This window comes from Ascaphus truei, chromosome 19 (assembly GCF_040206685.1).
Source record: "Ascaphus truei isolate aAscTru1 chromosome 19, aAscTru1.hap1, whole genome shotgun sequence".
Lineage (NCBI taxonomy): Eukaryota > Metazoa > Chordata > Amphibia > Anura > Ascaphidae > Ascaphus > Ascaphus truei.
This window is the reverse complement of record NC_134501.1, coordinates 677,126-697,314: the sequence shown is the minus strand read 5'-3', so window position 1 is coordinate 697,314 and position 20,189 is coordinate 677,126. Positions and strand designations below refer to the sequence as shown.

General features: G+C 43.1%; 1 protein-coding gene across 1 annotated transcript in view; it reads right to left on the bottom strand.

Annotated features, from left to right (window-relative positions):
- Positions 1 to 20,189, bottom strand: part of ITFG1 (integrin alpha FG-GAP repeat containing 1) — a 300,241-nt gene that overhangs the window by 164,520 nt on the left and 115,532 nt on the right. Inside the window, exon 8 of the mRNA XM_075576274.1 lies at positions 17,110 to 17,194. Coding sequence (XP_075432389.1) covers positions 17,110 to 17,194 — 85 coding nt within the window. The remainder of the gene's footprint in view (positions 1 to 17,109; positions 17,195 to 20,189) is intronic.

Sequence of the window (20,189 nt, the reverse complement as noted above, 5' to 3'; positions counted from 1 at the left end):
GACTGAATCAGTCATCCTCCCGGCGTGCCTCTAACAGGCGATTTGCGCTGCTTTTATTTTAATAACACAGTATTGAAGCAGGGGGTCTCCGGAGCTAAACCGCATTAATTTCAGCCCTAGGGACACCCGAGTTACAATTAAGTGACATGCCTACTGAATGCCATTTGAATGTCACTAAACAGAATCTTTGTATGACAAGCCAATGGAGTGAGTAAAGCGGGTTTGGGGAGCTGTGAAATATTTGCAGATATACTAATGGGTATTTTATTTATAATATGTTTTACCAGGAAGTAATACATTGAGAGTTACCTCGTTTTCAAGTATGTCCTGGGTACAGAGTTAGAATTACAAATACATGATTACAAATACATAGTTACAATGAGTGAAAAGGATTATACATTATACATTATATACAAGACATTGCATGCCCAGTTAAAGATAATATATTATAGGCGTATATAACATTTATAGACCAGATTAAAATGTGAGACAGCTTTAGTTTTTAAAGAATTTAGACTGGTGGTGGATGTGAGAGTCTCCGGTAGACTGTTCCAGTTGTGGGGTGCATGGTAAGAGAAGGAGCAGCGGCCGGATACTTTGTTGGACATTGGTTCCATGAACAGTATTTTGCAGTCAGATCTCAGATGAGAAGTGCTGCATGTGGTAGGGGTGAGGAGTAGTGATGTACTGGGTACCAGGTACTACCCGGTACCCGGCGGCTTTTCAGCTACCCGGAAATTACCCAGACCCGGCAGCTGGAAAGTGGACCAGGCGCAGAGTATCCGGGTAATGTCAGGGTAGTTGAAAAGTATCTCTTACTTACCTGCTGGAAGCCCGCGCGGACATCTGAACAGGTAAGCAGAGGTGCAGGAGCGGTGGGGCAGCATCACAGTCATGTGGAGCCAGCGCGGGAGCTGCAGGACTCCATACTGCACTGTGAGCTGGGACCATGTTACCGGAGCAGGAGAAGAAGCTTTCCTATTGGACAGCCGGCAGCTCCCGCGCAGGCTCCCCACTGACCGCTGATGCTGCCCCACTGCCCCCACACCTCTGCTTACCTGTTCAGATGTCTCCGCGGGCTTCCTCCACCCCAGGTAAGTTTCCTCCACCCCCAGGTAAGTGAAAAACCGGGTAGCCGGGTACCCGACCGGGAACAAGGCGCCAAATCCTCTGGGTACCCGTTACCCGGTTTAAAAAAAATGTAGGACCTGGCCCAACGCTAGTGAGGAGCTTGTTCAGATAGCTGGGTAGCTTGCCCAGAAAGTATTTGAAAGCAAGACAGGAAAGATGAACTTTGCGCCTAGACTAAAGTGATGACCAATCTAGTTCTTTGAACATTTCGCAGTGACGTGTGTTGTAATTGCATTGGAGAACAAAGCGGCATATTGAGTTGTAGAGGGTATCAAGTTTGCTAAGGTGGGTTTGGGGTGCCGAGCCGTATACTATGTCCCCATAATATAATTGGCATCAGCATTGCGATGCGCTTTCTGACCAGCAGACTTACACTGGCGACACACTTTATTCGAGCTCGGCTAGTCCCACGAATTCGGGTATACCCGGGTGTATTGAGGTTTGTGACTGGTTTCTGCCCGAGTGCATTGAGGTATTTTCCAGGCAGGGATTGAAGCATTTTATTCCCGCTGGCTGCAATACTGCACAGTATATATATATATATATATATACTGCATTACAATTCATGAATTTATGCCATCTGGTAGACACGCGAAGCATTGCAGCCTATTAAATCCTAATCATTATCATTTAACAGATCAGCCGCCCATCAGCCAGGCATGAACCCAGGCTGGGAAGGCAAACGCAACGGGGCTTGTCAGAGGTGAGGAGCGGCGCATTCCAGGTATCTGCCAGGTACATACTGGGTATTTGCTCGAATAAAGTGTGTCGGTGCAGTAGGGAGGATTTGTTCCTATATAGTACACCTACTGTAGTTTGGCATAGGTTTTGAATGTCAGGGTATGAATGTGCAACCCAAATGTTAAACCATATGCCCAAACATTTGAAACTAGTAACAGGGGCTAGGATAGTATTAGTTGGTTCTGATCTGCAGCTCCTTCATTGAAAGCGTTAAAAATTTAGCCTTGGTCCCAAATACCATTGTTACAGTCTTGTCAGTGTTTAAAAACAGTTTGTTTTGGGAAATCCAATTTTCAAGTCTCAAAAAATCAGATTGAAGTACGTGTCCAAGGTCAGAGAAGTTAGGGCTGTGTGCGTATAGGATTGTGTCATCAGCATACATATGTATTGAGGTTCCCTTACAAGCTGTAGGAAGATCATTAATGTACACTGAGAAGAGTAGGGGCTCCAGATCAGAGCCACAATGGGTGGTATAAGTGACTGTGGGACAATAGCCATGAGTGCAGGCTACTGGGATGCTTGATTTGTGGGGCAAGTTTTAAGGTTAGTCAGTGTTAAATGAAAAGGTTAACACCATTTGCAGGGGAAGAGATGGCAGGGAGCCGTGGGTGAGATCAGGTGTGTATGTCTAGCTTCAGGCTTAGGGGAGATCACCAGCAGCAGGAAGGAGAAGATATAGGATTTGTGTGGGTGTTTTTTTATTGAGGTTGTGGGAGAGAGGTGTATAAATAATGGTACAGTGGGGAGTGGGGAAGTTGGGAGAAAACAGGGACATTCACCAAGGAGTGAGGAAACAATAAACAGAAAATGCAATAAGTTACGGCTACAGCGAATCGATCGCGTGACGTCAGCCATCGCCGTAACTATAGCATTTCCTGCACAGACAATAGAGGGCTACCGGGGAGGCGTGGCCGTGAGCGGTTCACCCTCATTGGCTGGACCGCTGACGTCACACGGAGATCCTTGACTTCCAGCCATCATGGTTTCTCCAACTAAGGGCACACATGACGGACTGCATGCTCTTGCTACGGTGCTGTGCAGCTTCACAGTTGCCGTAGCCCTAACTATAAACGCACCCTTACGTGGAGTGACAACCCAATGCGTGTTTAAACCATGGGGAGACAGGTACATTTAAAATGATATAATAATGTGCTTTACAGGTATATCTTTTTTCTGGTGCAACCGTAGTGATTGCTGGTGCTTATTTTGTGCTTTTGTAAGCTTTTAATAATTTGTAATAAAAACAATGTTTTAAAAAACAAACAAAAAAAAAAACAGTGCCATTTGTTGGTTTAAAAAAATCTGTATCAAATGAAACATTTTGAACGAGCAAGAACCGTCAGTGATCTTGTTTCTATTCAAACCGTGTTTCTCTGTAAACTTCAAACCTGAGAGGATGAATGTTGGTTCTTTCAAACAAAAAAAGTTATTAAAGAGAAACATGAACTAAACAAACCAAAAAAAAAGTTCAAAGCTTGAAAACTATAGAAGGGTTAAGGAAATACCAACGAAATGTGTTGTGATTTCGCCTTGTTCCTTGGATAGTACCATTGGAAATGGGAGCCATCTGATTAATCTGCCTTTTTCTGATGTTGAACAAACAAATGTTGATGGTTACAAACCCAGCGAGACCTCAGCTCAGTTAGATCTCAACTCTGGACCTGTTATAGAAGGGGTGGGGAGCGGAGAGGAAAAATTGTTCTCTCTTCAATCCATTCAGTGCATCAATTAAAGTAATATTGTTGTCTGAGTGCTGAAGGTTCAAGGTGTAGGAAACCACCACTTTGCTCACACACAGGAGGCGCGAGGCATTACACACCAGCAGCACGTGTGCTGCCAATGACATCACGCACGTTAACAAAAGAAACGCAGTAAAGTGGCAGATACTCGAGTCATGAACAGATTCCACAGACTGGCTTTTTGAATGGAATTTTTATATTGCACACCAGTTCACAAACTGGCGGCTTATGCAGAGGAACAAAGATTGTACAGAAATTGAATATATTAAATGTCAAATACACTTTGTATGTGTTTCCCCCCCTGCATTTATGTGTTTAACACAGTGCACGGGCATTACACCTGTTGTCAATCATATCTTTTTAAATCGAAAGTTCTTTGTCGTCGTCTTAGGTGACTAACTGCACTCATTAGTCTGCACTTATCTGCCTGCACTTATTGTTTCTGGAAGTAAGTGCTGCATACAGCACACTAGCGTTAGACTTGTTGTCAATTATTCTATCTTTTGTAATTGAAAGATTGTTGTCTTCATTTTACTGTAGGCGTCTGCCTGCCCTGATTGGTTCTGCAAGCAAGTGCTGCATACAGTATACTCGTGTCACAACAGTTGTCAAGTAATCTATCATTTTCTTTAGTTTAGCCATCTGCCTGCACTGTTTGGTCCTGCAATCAAGTGCTGCATACAGTACACTAGCATTAGACTGTTGTCAATTAATCTTTCTTTTGTAATGGAACGATCTTTTTCTTAATTTTAGGTATCTGCCTGCCAGAAATCACCATCTGCCTGCCAGAAATCACCATCTGCCTGCCAGAACCCACCATCTGCCTGCCAGAACCCCCCAACGGCCTGCCAGAACCCACCAACGGCCTGCCAGCACCCACCATCTTCCTGGTACCATCATCTGCCTGCACCTACCATCTGTCTGCACGGATTGTCTGCACTGATTTTTGTCTGAAGTAAGTGTTGCATACAGTATACTGACTTCCCACCGGTTGTCAATTATTCCATCTTTACTAATGGAACAATCTTTTTCTTAATTTTAGGTACAGACGAGACCACAACTATTCTAAAGCTTGCCTTAAACTAGCCTGGTTACATTCTGGGTATGTGCTGGGTGTAACCTGTCTAGTTTAAGACAAGTTTAAGGCATTTCTGCATTGACTAATGACCCATTGGATTAACACAGCAGGGGTCCCTGGCAGTCCCATTCAGTTTTAATGGGACTGCCAGGGACCCCCGCTGTTAATCTGATGGGCCATTAATCAATGCAGAAATGCTGGGTCTAGTTTAAGGCAAGTTTAAGGCATGTATCCAGCATGTACCTGGGTGTACCTGGGTCTTTCTGGTGATTGTCACTGGTTTGTGTTAGAATAGTCACAGTCTCTGCTGTATCTGCCTGCCAGCTCCCACCATAAACTAAATAAACTGTTATGTCAAAAACGAATGTTATTATTAGTTCTTACTAGGAATGTATTACATTTCTTTTTTTTAAAGTGGGGCTGGCTGGGGCGGCAGGTAGATTTATTTGGTTTGGTGAGTAGATTTTTGGGTGATTTGTCAAGCCCTGTACATAGATATATACATACATAAAAACACACACACACAAATACAGTATCTATACTCATGCACACAGATACAATATATAAAGAAGTCTCTGATTGTAGGGCTCTTGGAGATTAATATACTTTATACCATGGAAACTAGTATATTACAATCTCCATAGCAACACAGAATGAATAGATGATAAATAAAAGAGTTTGTGTTTCACAAAAAAAGGAAAATAAAAGTGCTCAGAATCAGATCAGCATTGTCTAATGAGTTGTACAACAGCACCTCTCCCTTTAATCACTCAAATAGCTTTTTACAGCAATTGTATGTCAACGTCTTTAGGAAGATAAAAAGCAAAGCCATTTATGGGTGCTCTGTTACATTGTGGAGTGGTGGAGATAATGCTTCTATCTACAGATCAAGCAGGAAAAAAAATAGGTTTTCCCTCAAATTTGCTGCCAAATAAATCTATTGTTGATATGAGCAGTGAATAATAATCACACTATATGGAAACATGAGGTGCTTTTGTTTGCTTCTCTGCATTGCCTTTATAATGCTAGCGCCTCTTCAAACACAACCACACAATGGTATGTAGGACAGGGACAGGACTTGAAAATCCTGCAAATAGCAGAAATGTACCCAACGGTTTTCTCCTGGGGTAATTCATGTTTAGTTTTGAGGTTGACTGGAAACCATACAGGGTGAGACCATGTTCTGTACCTTCATACTGAACCTGAATAGCTGCAGGCTTCTCACGTTTTAGTCTTTGGAGTGGGTTCACTTATTTCCAGCTTGTACTGAAGACTTTAACAAAGTCCCACTCTTTAAAATAATAATGAGCACCAGGTAGCACTCTAGATCAGGCCTGCACAACTCCAGTCCTCGAGGGCCGCAAACAGGCCAGGTTTTCAGGATATCCCTACTTCAGCACAGCTGGCTCAATTAGTGGCTCAGTCATTCTGAGCCACTAATTGAGCCAACTGTGCTGAAGTAGGGATATCCTGAAAACCTGGCCTGTTTGCGGCCCTCGAGGACTGGAGTTGTGCAGGCCTGCTCTAGATAAAAGGCACTTGGTCCACCTGGTATCCCATTTCCTAAGCTGCTGTATACCTTCAGACCCCATATGTCTTCTATATTTAGCATTCCCCCAATAATGTGTTTTTTTAAAAATATTTTTGTTACTACCACTATTAGCCTCTAACACCCCTACTGTGATACTATTCAATGCATTTACTACCCTTTCACTTCCTAATGTTTTACTGGACATCCATAACCATCCTTCCACCTGTTCTCTTAAGATAACAATGAGCTCCAGATAGCACTGCAAATAAGGGCCAACTAATATCCCTTTTTCCTAAGCTGTAGTATACACTCCACATTTGACTCCCTGTCCGTTTGCTATATTTAGCACTCCCCCCAATAATGTGTTTTTTAATTAATTTATAATATTAACCTCTACCACCTCCATAATAGCCTTAACTAATCATTAAAAGGAGCAGTTCCTCTAGTATAAATTTCTTTTTTTTTTTAAAGCAGTTTACCGGCCTTATTCTTTTGTTTTTTCCGGGCTCTATTTGGTTTGATTTTACTTTTTATTTAAAAAGGCCCAAAGCCTGCAGTGTATTAGTCATATGGCAGCTCTTGCACTTTTTCTCCACTCGACCAAGAAACAGAGAGTTGTTTTCCATGCACACTACAAATGATCTTACCATAATCTTCTCATACCGTCCCGTAGTTGCCATGACGTGCCATACTGTACCATGTCATACAGTGCAATAAAAAAGAGGGGTATAACCGGACACTCCTATAACTAATGGGTAGTAAACTGCAAAGTGCAACCAATACAAATAAAATATTACCCAAATATAAATAAACTTATTATAATACAAATACCTCAAAATCAATAGTGTGTTAAACCTTTCCGTACCGTTCCGTTCCATACCGTTCCGTTTCGTTCCGTACCATTTCATTCCGTTCCGTACCATTTAATTCCATTCCGAACCGTTCCATTCCATACTGTGCCATACAGTGCAATACCATACCGTACCATACCATGCCGTTCCATACCATGCCATACCATACAGGTGAAACTGCCGGTTCTGAGCCACTTGCCTTATGGGTCCCGCACGGCATCCTCTCCGTAGCTGCGAAATTCCAGAGGCCAGACTAATAGCCCATCAGATAAACACAGCGGGGGACCCTCCATTTTAATGGGACTCGCGCGGTGTGATTCCTACCGGGCTTCACCTGTTTATAAGAGACGCGCACTAAGAGATAGACTGAATCAGTCACTCTACCCGTGCGCCTCTAACAGGCGATCATGCAGCTTTTATTTTATTTTAATATCATATTTTTGCAGCAGAGGGTCTCAGGAGCCTAACCTCATTGATTTCAGGTCTGGGGACCCTCTAATTCCCAAGTTACAGGCCCAGTTATGGAATCCCAACGGCTATGTTTAAATTCTCCCACGTCACGGCCCATGTGATCGGGAGATTGAAATAAAGCAGAGGGATACCGGCACCCCATAACTGGGCCTGTAACTCAGGAAGCAGGGGATCCCCGGGGCTGAAATCAATGCAGTTCAGCTCCGGAGACAACCCGGTACAATACTGAATTACCGTTATTTTAAAAAAGCAGCTTCAATACTTAGTGGCTAACCGTTAAGGCAATGAAGGAGTTAAGCCAGGCTACCTGGTTTATTGAGGGTAGAGGGAGTGAGTGAAGGGGGTAGCTGCCCCAGGGAGGGTGGTTAGGCCTACCTGGAAGGCTGCGGGAGGGGTTAACCTCTTCAGTACCTAAGCGGTAGTAACCACTATGGTAATTAAAGGGTTAACCCCTTTCACTGCCCACCCTAAAGGCCTAACCACCCACCTCCTCTGCCCCCAATAAACATTACAATACAAACATCAATACAATACATTGAACAACAACCCCCCCCAACAGATACAGTACAGCAATGGGCAAAATCGCTACTATCCATATCTGGATAATAGCTCATTTGCCCATTAAAAAATAAAACATAACTGTAGACGGACGTTCACAGAGGTACACAATTGGAGGCTTTTATAAGGTGAAATTATAATAGGCTTTATTGTGCCTTTTCCTTTTTCATCAGGAAATCATCCAAACACAGGGGGGGGAACAAAGCTTCTATTCACTTGGGAGTATTTCTAGTGAAAATACTATGCAATTAATTCACAACTCCCTAAGTCAAGCATGTCTCGCAGCCCCAAAACATATAGCATGAAATAAGCAGATATAAGCAGTCTCTTAATAATGAAAGTCTTATCTGTTCCTTGGAGGGAAAATCTTCTCTGGTTCAGCTCCCTTCCCTCAGGGTGTGTCAGCATTCAGGTTCAGAAGTTTTCCCTGTGTCTTGTAAGCAGCTCTGCTGTTTCTTCTGGCAGGGCTCAAGACTGTTGTGAGAGTCAAAGACAATCTCTGCTCTCTCTCCCAAGTTCAGCTCTCAGTCACAGCTAAGGAGTTACTTCCTGTCTCAAAGGCAGGCTTTTTCTACCACCTCTAATCAGGCAGGTGGTGTTAGTTAATTTGCTACCAGCAGTTAACCACCACACTGCTGGATTAGAGGCACATTTGTGAACAGGGATAAGTCCCCTGTTACAATAACCAAAACATTACCCAACCAGCATATAGTAAATTAAAGTTCTACTTACCCCTGCTAGGATGAAGGCCATCCTCATCCTACTCGTCCTCCTCTTCTTCAGTGGGCACCAACAGTAAGATAAAAAAAAAATAACTACTTGCCACTAACCCCTTAATCACCTTAGCGGCTATTAACAACTATGGTAATTAAGGGGTTAACCCCCCACTCCCGTAACACACCCGGGAGGCCTAACCATCCTCCCCGGGGCAACTACCCCCAGTAAACCAATTGATTGGTACAGTGGCACACCCCATGGGCGTGGTTTGCCACTATGGCAGTCAATGGGCAAGCTGAAAATAAATAAACAAGTAACAAATAAAATACATTACATTTTATTTTTTAAATGCCCATAAACCAATAAATTGGCACAGTAGCACACCATGGCCATAATATGAGCATGGTTTCACACTATGGGCAACCTAAAAAAAACAAGCACCAAAAATACAATATATAACAATTAAATAAAAAGAAGCATTTGTCAAAAAAAAGCATAGCTCGTCACTGTGCTTATCTATACCCTGAAAGGGGCATAGATAAACACATTGTCTGTGAATGGGCATCCTAAAAAAAAAAAAATCAATGAAATAAAATACATGTTTTTCTTACCTTTGATGTCTTCCCCCTCAGAATTTGACTTAAGCAGCAACCTCTTGACCGATGACGCAATGCTCCTCAACAGCCAATGGTCCTCCGGTACGCTCTTTTCTTCTTTCTTTTCATCTGTATATTGCAATCCAAATGAGGGAGAATGTTGTCCCGTCGTCTTCTTGGCATCAAATGAGACGGGTCAGGCCTTATATAAGGCCAGTGACTCACATTTGAGTGTCAAAAAGTACACCCCCAATCCGATTGGCTGGTGTACCATGTGACTGGGTTCATTTAAAAAAAAAAAAGGATGTGATGTCATCTTAAAGGGAGGGAAGCCAGCCAATCAGGACGAATATGCTTCCCACCCTTTAAGATGATGACACCAGAAAGAAAATGGCTGTCATCACATGGTAATCCAATCAATTGAATTGAGAGATATATCATGTGAGACATCACATGGTACACCCCCAATCTGATTGGTTGGAGTACCATGTGATAGCTTACATTTTTTTTAAGGGATGTGACGTCCATCCCTTTAAGATGACGTTTATTTCTGTGGGAAAAGAAAGCAATAGAATAGTCGTAAAAGAAGTAGATGCAACTCGTCGAGAGAAAAATATGTTTTTGATCATTTTTTGCTTTACAGTGCGTAAAATAATATGTTGCCTGGATGATTTGGAAAAATATGAAAATACAAATTTTTCCTGATATTTTATAACGAGCTTTATACATTTAAAGGGGAAAAAACTAAAAAAGAGAAGTTGATTTTTGTAACTATTTTTTGACTGATTTATAAGAAGAAATGCTGCTAAATATTCAGCGCTTAATATCCACACCTGTGGGTTTTATAATTGCTTTTAAGAATTTCCTAGTCTGCAATAGGGATTTGAAGACGGGTGCTATACATACTGATGAATATAATTGTGAATGTTATTAAAGACTCGATGTGAATACATTCATATTTTACCATATAAATTGCAGGCTTAGCTGACATTTTAACAAATTCTTCTCAGTATTATGCACCTGATTGCTTTTATTTTTTATATACTGTACATGAGGTTTTTGTATTTACTGCATGGGCAAACGGTGTCTGTCTTCATTTGTTTTAAGACAGAAGTAAAGAGAAAAAAAACAAGGAGCACTGCAGCAGAAGAACTGGAGGCAGATCAAAGTGTAGAAAAATAAAAAAGATTTATTCAGCAAACAATATATGCCCATGAGAGCTAAAAAAGCACTCTGACGCGTTTCTCACCGACCTGGTGCTTTATCAAAGAGTGCTGTCTACAGTTACACTGGATCCTTATGTAGTGAGTCACCCAGACCGGAAGTGCGTATATCCCTGTCCGTTCAGATAACTGACCGTCACGGTTGGAAGGGCATTTGTTTAAAGTAGTAACTTGGTCTATGGCTTAATTTTTTTCAAAGCAGTACTTTTTTATCGCTCTTTCAAGCTCTCTTCATTATACAACAATACCAAGTATTATAATAAGCCTTTAGTATTCTATAATCATCTAAAGCCGGGGTCTCAAGTTCTGTCCTCAAGGGCCAACAACAGGCCAGGTTTTATGGATATCCCAGCTTCAGCAAAGGTGGCTCAACCAGAGCTGATTGAGCCACCTGTGCTGAAGCAGGGATATCCTTAAAACCTGACCTGTTGGTGATCTTTGAGGACTGCAGTTGGCCACCATTGAAATAGGGGGATCCAGAAAACTTCCTAAAAGAGGGCACACTGTTGTTTGCCTGATGAAGCACTGAATTGTGTGAAACGCGTTGCGGAGTTCACACAGTGCATGTTGGTGTCCAGACGTTTGGCTGTACTAGTCCCAGTCCTCCTACGAAGCTTTGAGCTGTTTCTACCTGCTCGCTCGAGTGGGACATGAAGTACACAGGCGATTGGAGGGCTACTCCATACGGGTCTTGCGACAAGCCGCAACCCGGAAGTAAGAACTGAGTTTTGCCGGGCAAGTCAGCCCAGCGCGCGGGACTGATCTGCGAGTTCCAGCAAATACCTCCTGCGCTTACCAACTCACTTGGACCCCATATTCATGCACTGGCCGCTACTGGACTTATATATTCTGATATGTAAGTTTTTACTTGTTATTATACTAACTGTGTATTACATATTTCTTAACCCTTGGTGCGCTTCTGTGTTTTTCTTTCACACTGTTGATATGTATCAAAAATAACAATGACCATTTATGTCATCATAGATAATGATGTACAAAACAAAAAACATTTAAAATGTCACTGTAACGGGTGCTTACCACAAACAGGACAGCGAGGCTGAGGTGGGGATGTTGGTAACCACCGACCTGCAACCGAGCAACCAAGTCCGGAGTGCAGAGTAAAGTTGTTGGGGTCGGGGTAGGAAATGTCAGGATGGTCGTTGTACTTGCCGTGGTCTAAGGTTGGAGAAATCGAATAGTCGTAGTGCGGAGCCGGGGTCCAGGAGTAGAGAAGGTAGAAGTCCAAATGCAAGCCGAAGTCAGGGATCAGAGAAGGTGGAGGTCCAGGTACAAGCCGAAGTCAAACAGGAGCAAGGAAGGCAAGAGTTAAACAAGGCAACAGCAAGGCAGCAGGGTGCTTGGGGCAAGCACTTTGTCACATAAACAGAAGTTTATGCTCAGCCAATTTGCAGCAGGGTTGGCTGAGCATTTAAGGAACAGGTAGCCGATAGCTGGTTAGTACAAGGCTGCAGGGTGATAAATGAGAACCGCCCACTCAGACATATTCAGTCCACTGATGGGCAGGGACGGGGAGAAGGGCAAGTGTGGAATAGTTATTGAGAGCCAGACTTCTCAGAGCCGTGCGACGCCTGCGTGTAGCCTGTGTGCGATGCACATCACCTGTGACGTCACGGGGCGGAGCCTGAGTGCGGTGCCCCACAGCCTGGTAACGTGGCATGTGTCATGTTGCGGGGCATGCCACGGGGGCAGAGCCAGGGCATAGTGCGTGCGGTGTCCCCCAACCTGACAGCTCAACAAAGGACTCGTCATGGGGGCGGGCCGAAGCCCAATCCTCACAGTCAATAATAGTGAGAGCATAGACACCTAACAATATAAATGGTAATCATGTAATAATAAGTGCAGCACACAATGCATGGTCCATGCGGGACACCAAAAGGATCCTCACAGGAGACAATAGTATCCGGGTACAAGCATGGACATAAATATAAACAGACCCATATTAAAGTGAATATAAGGAGAACATGATATCACTTAATACCAACTAAATATGCAACATGGTCTCATAATAAATGTCAATATATAGGTATTAACTCTATGACACCACACAGTCTGAAGAGGAGTCATCCGTAAAAGTATGCGTCAACAGTTCCGGATCGGTATACAAAAAGATTGCGTCTAAGTATAGAGACGCCAAAGACTCCTTGCTGCAAAAGATGTCCAATCTCAACGGAGAACTAGTGTTCTGGTTGAACAGCCGGTGTACTATCTAGAACCGGAGGTCCATTTTGAGCAAGATCAAGTTAGCGTATGGTTTAGCAGATCTACCGTCTTTATTCCTTCTGGCCACAAAAAAAGGTATTTGCAATGCTCCAGTAACCAATCAGTGAGAGGTATGACGTGACAGTGACCTGCAGACTTGCCAGTCTGACATTGCCATATTTGTATAGTATATTGACTGTATCAGGGGTCTCCATTATAAATGGCGCTTCCTCTCTACTGCGTATGAGGGCACCTCTATGCGTTTCGCATCATACGACGCTTCAATAACTCCTGACGAAGAGTCGTATGACGCGTAACGCGTAGAGGTGACGTCATACGCAGAAGAGAGGAAGCGTCATTACGTTCCTTCGGGCGGCTGTGTTCTTTTCCCTGTGGTGTTTGAGCGCGAGGTGATGCGGTTTGATTTTTGAGCCGGAAGAACATACCCACCGGATCATCTGGCATTTTGGGACCCTGCAATTGTGGATGTACTAGTGCTCTCTTCTACCCCTCCTTCGAGCTCCCAGTTGTTTTCTAGATTCATTGTGATCTGATTTTTATGTAAGTTCTACATTTTATTTATACTATAAATATTAATATTTTTAAAATTTATACTAAGTGTGTCTTTCTTTTCTCTTTTTTTGTGCTCCGCTTTATGTGTATATATATTCAGTTGTTTGCCCCGCAGATCACGGGAAAGTGAGGAGCTGCAGAGAGACTTTAACACACACTTTGGGACATTGCAAGATTTTTGGGACCGCGCGCACTTAATACTTTTTTCTTGTCTCCATTATAAAGACCAGAGTGATCATTCTCGGGGGGACACTTGATTGATAAAGTGCCACTAGCCATTCTGGCTTGTGAGACACATGGTCCCAAATCCGTCCTGAGCTAAGGAGCAAATTCTCCTCCTCCATTCAGATGAGCTTCAGAAACACAAGAAAAACTGCAGCAATGGTTCAATGGACCCGAAGGGACCAGTCCTGGTACCATTTCCAGACCAGGACAGCAGGCCAGTATTAGGTTTAATTCATTAATATTTAATAAAGAAAAACAAATAAGGACTGTGGTATGTTTGAGGGCAAATAAAACTAACACGGTACATTTACCTGGACATGTCGCCACCTTCCTCAGGAAATATTGCCCTTCTATCATAACGCTTGACTGACAACAGGAGTCCTCTATAATATTAATGATGTAATTATGAGGAGCATCCAAGTTGCCCTAGGAAGGAGTAAACAGATTGATGGGGCAGACTTCTTTGGAATCCCGACCAAAAAAAAAAGGAAGAAAAATATCTATTTTTGAAAGAACACGAAAAAGTAAAATTTCTGCATTTGGTTAAAGATGAATTTAATTTGTACTATAAAGCCAGTTAACCCTTTGGGGGTTTGCAACACTTTACTGGCACATCTATTAGTGAAGTGGTTGCTAAACTATGAACAGATGTAGCAAGCCTTGTTGTTTTCGGCAGTGGGGCAAGCTGCAGGGTCCATCACTGTGGCTGGGCATTATCGTTGCAGGTGGTGGCATCTGGAATCATGGAACCCCCCGCAGCCACATCGCAGCACTGTCTCCGGAGCTGCGGCTTCAAGCTTTTTCAGACGCGGCTCCGGTGATGGGAAGTCCTGCTACACCTGTATCAGTCTCCCAGCTGCAAAACTAGAGCAAAGAAAAGGACCTCACAGGAGGCAATGGGATTGTTGGCTTTGATTGATGCGTCAGTCAGGAGACTTTGATATATATTTCCTTATATTAGGAGTGGCCAATTCCAGTCCTCAAGGGAAATCAGCATGTCGGGTTTTCCGGAGATCCCTGCTTCACCACAGATGGCTCAATGCTCAGCCAAAGAGTGGGTACTGGAATTCACCACCCCTGCCCTATACATCCGTTTTGCACCACAGCATGAATACATACTGTATTGGGAACTAAAGAAAAAGCGTCATGTACTCTATGGAAACAATTTCCAGGAGAAATTAGAAGCATAGCTTTGTAAGAGAGAGTACACCATTCACAAAAGGAGAGACACAGGAGCTGCACTACAGAGCTACAGTACTTTACAATTGTTTTCCAAATGTGCTGGAGTGTAATGGCTGAGCAGGCCCAAGGAAATTACATTAGAAGGGTTGATTCGCCTTCATTGATTTTTTTCCCCCACATCACAGTCAGGCTACTGTGTTCATCAAAAGGAGTTCATCATTTGCCGCAGTAAAGAGAAAGGTGTCCTTAAGAACACATAATCTATCACTTGAGATGGCCTTAGCTAGGTTACAGTTCTACCTGCCAGGTTCAGAGTAAAAGGAGAGCAAACTAACATCTACTTTGCAATTGTTTCTTATAAATCATTTGCTTTCATACCAACTTGAGGACAGCTACAAGGAAGGGAAAACCTGATTTTTTTTAGAAGTAAAAAAATGCTACTTTAAAGGTTCTGCCCCCGTTTTTTTCGGGGGGCGGGAATGTGAGATATTTTAACACTCTCTCCCCCGCCACCCCCACTTTTTTTTATTTTTTTAACAGAGATAGGAGGCAGGGAGGCCCTAGAGCTGAACAACACTATTTTAGCTCAAGCTTCCTGAGATACTTACTGGGTGGGGGGGGGAGGGGGGGGGGGGGGGGGGAGGGGGGGAGGGAGGGGAGGCGATGGCAGTTCAAATCTCCCGCATTAGATGCTGGCCAATAGAAATAGCGACTGTGATGTCATTCCGCTGCCGCTTCTTATTGGACCGCGGGATGCATGGCACTTACATCATTTTGTTTCCCCTGCAGTACCCCAGGACCTAATGGCTGAAATAATTACGTTTCAGCTCCGGGGTCTGATGGGCAGAACTGCTCCTTTACGCAATTTATTGCCAGAGGGCTTGTGATGTGTTTGCCGGCCACCTTGCCAGCGAAAGAATAAAATATTCCCCTCTATGAGATATTACCTTTTAAGCGCCATCCGGCACATAGTGATCGCAGTGTCACGGATTAGGGAAAATGGAAGAGGAGTTGTCCTTTTCCAATTTCCTGCCTGCCGAATCGCGTTCCGCCCTCTGCAGGATGGCGGAACGCCATCTCAACTAGAAAATGAGCTAAAAAACAAAGTCCATTAAGTAGCCATGAGTGATGAAGGGGTCAACTCTAGTCCTCAAAGGCCACTAATAGGTCAGGTTTTCAGGATATCCCTGTGTTGAAGCAGGGATATCCTTAAAACCTGGCCCTTGAGAGCTGGAGTTGACCACTCCTGCACTAGTGGCTACGTCATGGGGCACTGAAAGGGTTAAAGCAGTGGTTCTTATCTCCAGTCCTCAAGGGCCACCAACAGGTCAGGTTTTAAGGATATCCCTGCTTCAGCACAGGTGGCTCAATCAGTGGCTCAGTCATTTTCATTGAGTCATCTGTACTAAAGCAGGGCTATCCTAAAAATCTGACCTGTTGGGGGCCTTTGAGGACTGAAGTTGAAAACTCCTGGGTTAAAGGATCCGTTCTTGATATTCAAGTCTGAAAAACGTACTGTTTGTTTTTGTCACTTTCAATAAAACCAGTTCGGTGAAGTTATTATTTCTTAGGCTATAACACTCCAGAAATAGGTGCTTGAAATGTTACATCGTCAGGGTGTAGAGTAAGAGCTTCCTTTAGAAAAGAATGATTTATAATTCATGAGTATACTATGAGTTTTACGCATATCCAAAATCATAAAACAGGACAGTGAATTATTTAGATTACTTTGCACTAGTGTACATATTTTATAACTTTTGTTTGAGTGACACCATTTAAGTTTAATCTTTGCTCATTAAACCAGGTCATACTCAAATGGGTTGATCCAAGTTGTTATTTTCCAATTTTATACAATTAATGTGGAAAAGCTAAGGAAGGTTTGTGCAGTTATAATGCTCTTAGTTACATACTTTTCCAAAGAGAGACAGCTTTGAGGTGCTGGAAGTATACTGAGATACTCTTTATCATTATATAGTGCACCGTTTTAATAAGAGTTTCAGCTGATCTATGCCATTATTCAGTGGTTCCCAATTCCAGTCCTCATGAATCCCTTAACAGGCCAGGTTTGAAAGACATTCTAGCTGGAGCACTGGTGGTTCTGTCATATTGATTGAGACACCTGTCCTCATGCAAGGATATCCTTCAAACCTGGACGGGAGTTGTGAAACCCCATAGACAATATCTGTCATATTTTAATTGTCTTAACACACATTGATGTCTTCTAAACATACTGAAAACCATGAACAATACAAAGAAAAAGTAAACAAACTTGCCAAAATCTGCAAACACCGATTGTCCAACATTGATCACTTCTTTAGGTTTCGATATGATGTAGGTAGCATTTGGAAAATGACCCGCCTGTAAAAAATAAATAACAAAATAATAGGTTAGATTTGGAGAACTTGGCAAGAAAAACCAATATAGTTTCAATAATGAAACGGCATTTCCTAAATCTCCTAAAATATAGAATATCGGCAAGTTCTTAAACCTGCTTCATTCATCTCATTAGCGCATGTGAAACAGTGGTTAAAGTAGCAGTCCTTCCTACACATTTTTTCTGTTTACCTTCATTTTAAAGGATCGGAACCGGGATGTCCTCGGGAGCTAAACACTGCTAAACACTGCTATTTTCAGCTTATGTGAAACCCCAGATCCTGAGATACTTACTGGGGAAGTGAACAAGTTTAAATCTCCCTCCAAATTTCAGGCCAATAAAAAGCCTCAACATCATCAGTTGTGGCTACCTATTGGACAGCCATTTAAATCCCCTTTAAAAACCAGGAAGTAATACCGGTAACTTCACCAGTAAGTATCTGAGGAACCAAAGGGAAGGGGGGGACGTGGATTGCTTCTTTAGGCTGCAGACAAGGATTTTAGGTAGTGACATGCAAATGAATACCCAGTGGGCGTGTCACTTATCTTCCTGTCTATTTTGTGCATGGATTGCTTAGGCTAAGGCCCCGCTGCCTCAGACAGCGCGCCCGCACTGCAAACAGGCGGCGCATGCAAGCCACTGCACCGCGATCTGCAATCTGCAGCTGACTTTTTTTTGGTGCGAGGGGCGTAGCCTCTGAGGAAAGCTTTTGTCATAGGCCTTGCGACTGGACGTGGGAGCAGGGGGCATCCTAGAGGAGCTAACACAGAGGTTTTCGGGGGCTGGATGTGTTTAACCCACATGTAAGTTCTGTATACTTTTATTTATAATAAAGTATCGTTTTTAATACCTATACATGTGGACGTCGCCCCTATTTTGGAGTGTGCAAAGAAGGACCACCCCATGAGAGGGATCTGCAGTTACCCATTACTACCTCAGTCTGATCCTAGATGCTATGGGAATCGTTTGGAGGAGTGATTTAAAGATACTGTGATAGGAGTGACTCACACATTGTGAGTAAAGCTGCTATTAGCTACTATCAGCTTTCTGTCTATTATTCTGTTATTTCCCCGTGTATATGGTTGATTATTCAATTTGTATTTACTTTCACTCATATATATATATTTGTTCATCTCTTGCTTATCCCTGTGCGCTCACCACATCTCTACAATCACCGACTACTGAGGGCCAAGGAAGGATTCCTCCTTTAGGTTGAGCTGCAGTCCGGAGGTCACAGATTAAGGGATAGTATTTTATTATTTATTATTATTTTCATTATTATTTATTTATTATTTACTAAGAGTTTTTAGGGGAGCGCCATAGTTTTCTATCTATATCACCTTAGAAAATAAACCCGCTGTAACAAAATGACCATTTATAACGCTGATTTCTGTCATTTTGAGAATTGAAGTTGACATATTTTGAAACTTTATTTAAAAAGGATCCAACCTGTCTTTAAGCTTAATGTGAACCGGCCATGTTCATATCATGTTATGCATTGCCGCTCTGGTGGCAGTAAATGGGTTAAAATCAAGCTCACTCAAGTTGCATACTTCTTGATAATGCTCTTCCCTAGTCTTGATTAATCCTAATGTAATCAAGAGCATTCTCAGTAGGGAAACTAATTTGCGAGGGCCTGTGATTCGTTTAGAAGACATGCAGCTTTGAAAATGCAACCATGGTTTAAAAATATCCAGGGCCTTGAGGCTACAAGAAGGAATTATTCCTCTGGAAAAGCTTTTTCTTCATATACAGTCCTGCTAACAAATTAAATGACAGTAACTCCTTACAACAGCTGACAGCACCACAGGATCCCTGTTAACATGCACATTAGGGCAGACTGATTGGATTAATTGGCATTCATGCTACAAAAACCTGCAGAGGAATTGGTGTTGTGTGAATCGTTGGTGCAACTGCTATCTGTTAGAGGTGCTGTCCCATCAAGCAATACTAATCACTGTACATCCAATGCTTTTAATGCACAAAGTCAGTGGTTCTAAACCTTATTTGAGCAGGGGCACCACTGACGGATTTTTTTTAAATGTCGGGCACCTCTGCTCATAAGATCTTACTCATCCCGTCCTCACTTACACACATTCACACTCGCCCTACTTTTCACAAGTACACCCACCCAACACACTCACCCACCTTCTTCTTACACACTCAACATTCTCCCTCACCCTTTTACTCAATACACACTCCACATTTCCCCCCTTCTCACACTGCACACTCACCCTTTCTTAATCATAAACATCACATTCACCCCCCTTTTTGTTACATACACCACATACCTTCCTCACCCACCCAACAAAGAGCAGTAACCTCCCTCACCCTCCCCACACAAAGCCCTCATACACACCACACACAGAAAACCATCGCACTGTCCTCCCCACACCCACAAAGCCATTGAACCCCCCACACAAAGCCATCACACTGCCCCCCCCCCCCGCCCACACAGAAAGCCACCACACTGTCCCCTCTCCCCACCTCCCCCACACGCAAAGCCCCAACTCCTTCCCACAGACCACAAACATGTCAGCTGCTCAGCACGTCCTGTGCTGTCTGGGGATGGAGTGGCTCCTCTAACTCCTCTGTACCAGGCTCAGAAAGGAGAGGCGGTTCACAGCCTCGACGTCCCACAGACAGCGCGGGATGTGCCCGCCGAGTTCTTCCCCAGCGGCCAATGCATCCTGCTTGAGGAACACTGCACTAAGCCACGAAACACCAAGCAATAATTTGTTATCCGTTTGCTGCCGGACTGGCCAGGAACACAATGTCTACTGGCAAAAAAGGGGTTAACCTATGATTCCTAATTTATGATTACACTGCAGTTAAATGTGCAGTTACTTAGCTAAAAATTTACTTCTCCACTAGTACAGTTACTGTATGCAGGGTAAAAATGAAAATGATTGAGATACTCATGTTTCCCTATACGGCCACAAGGCAGCCACCTTTGATTAGTGATCTTCTAATTTACCG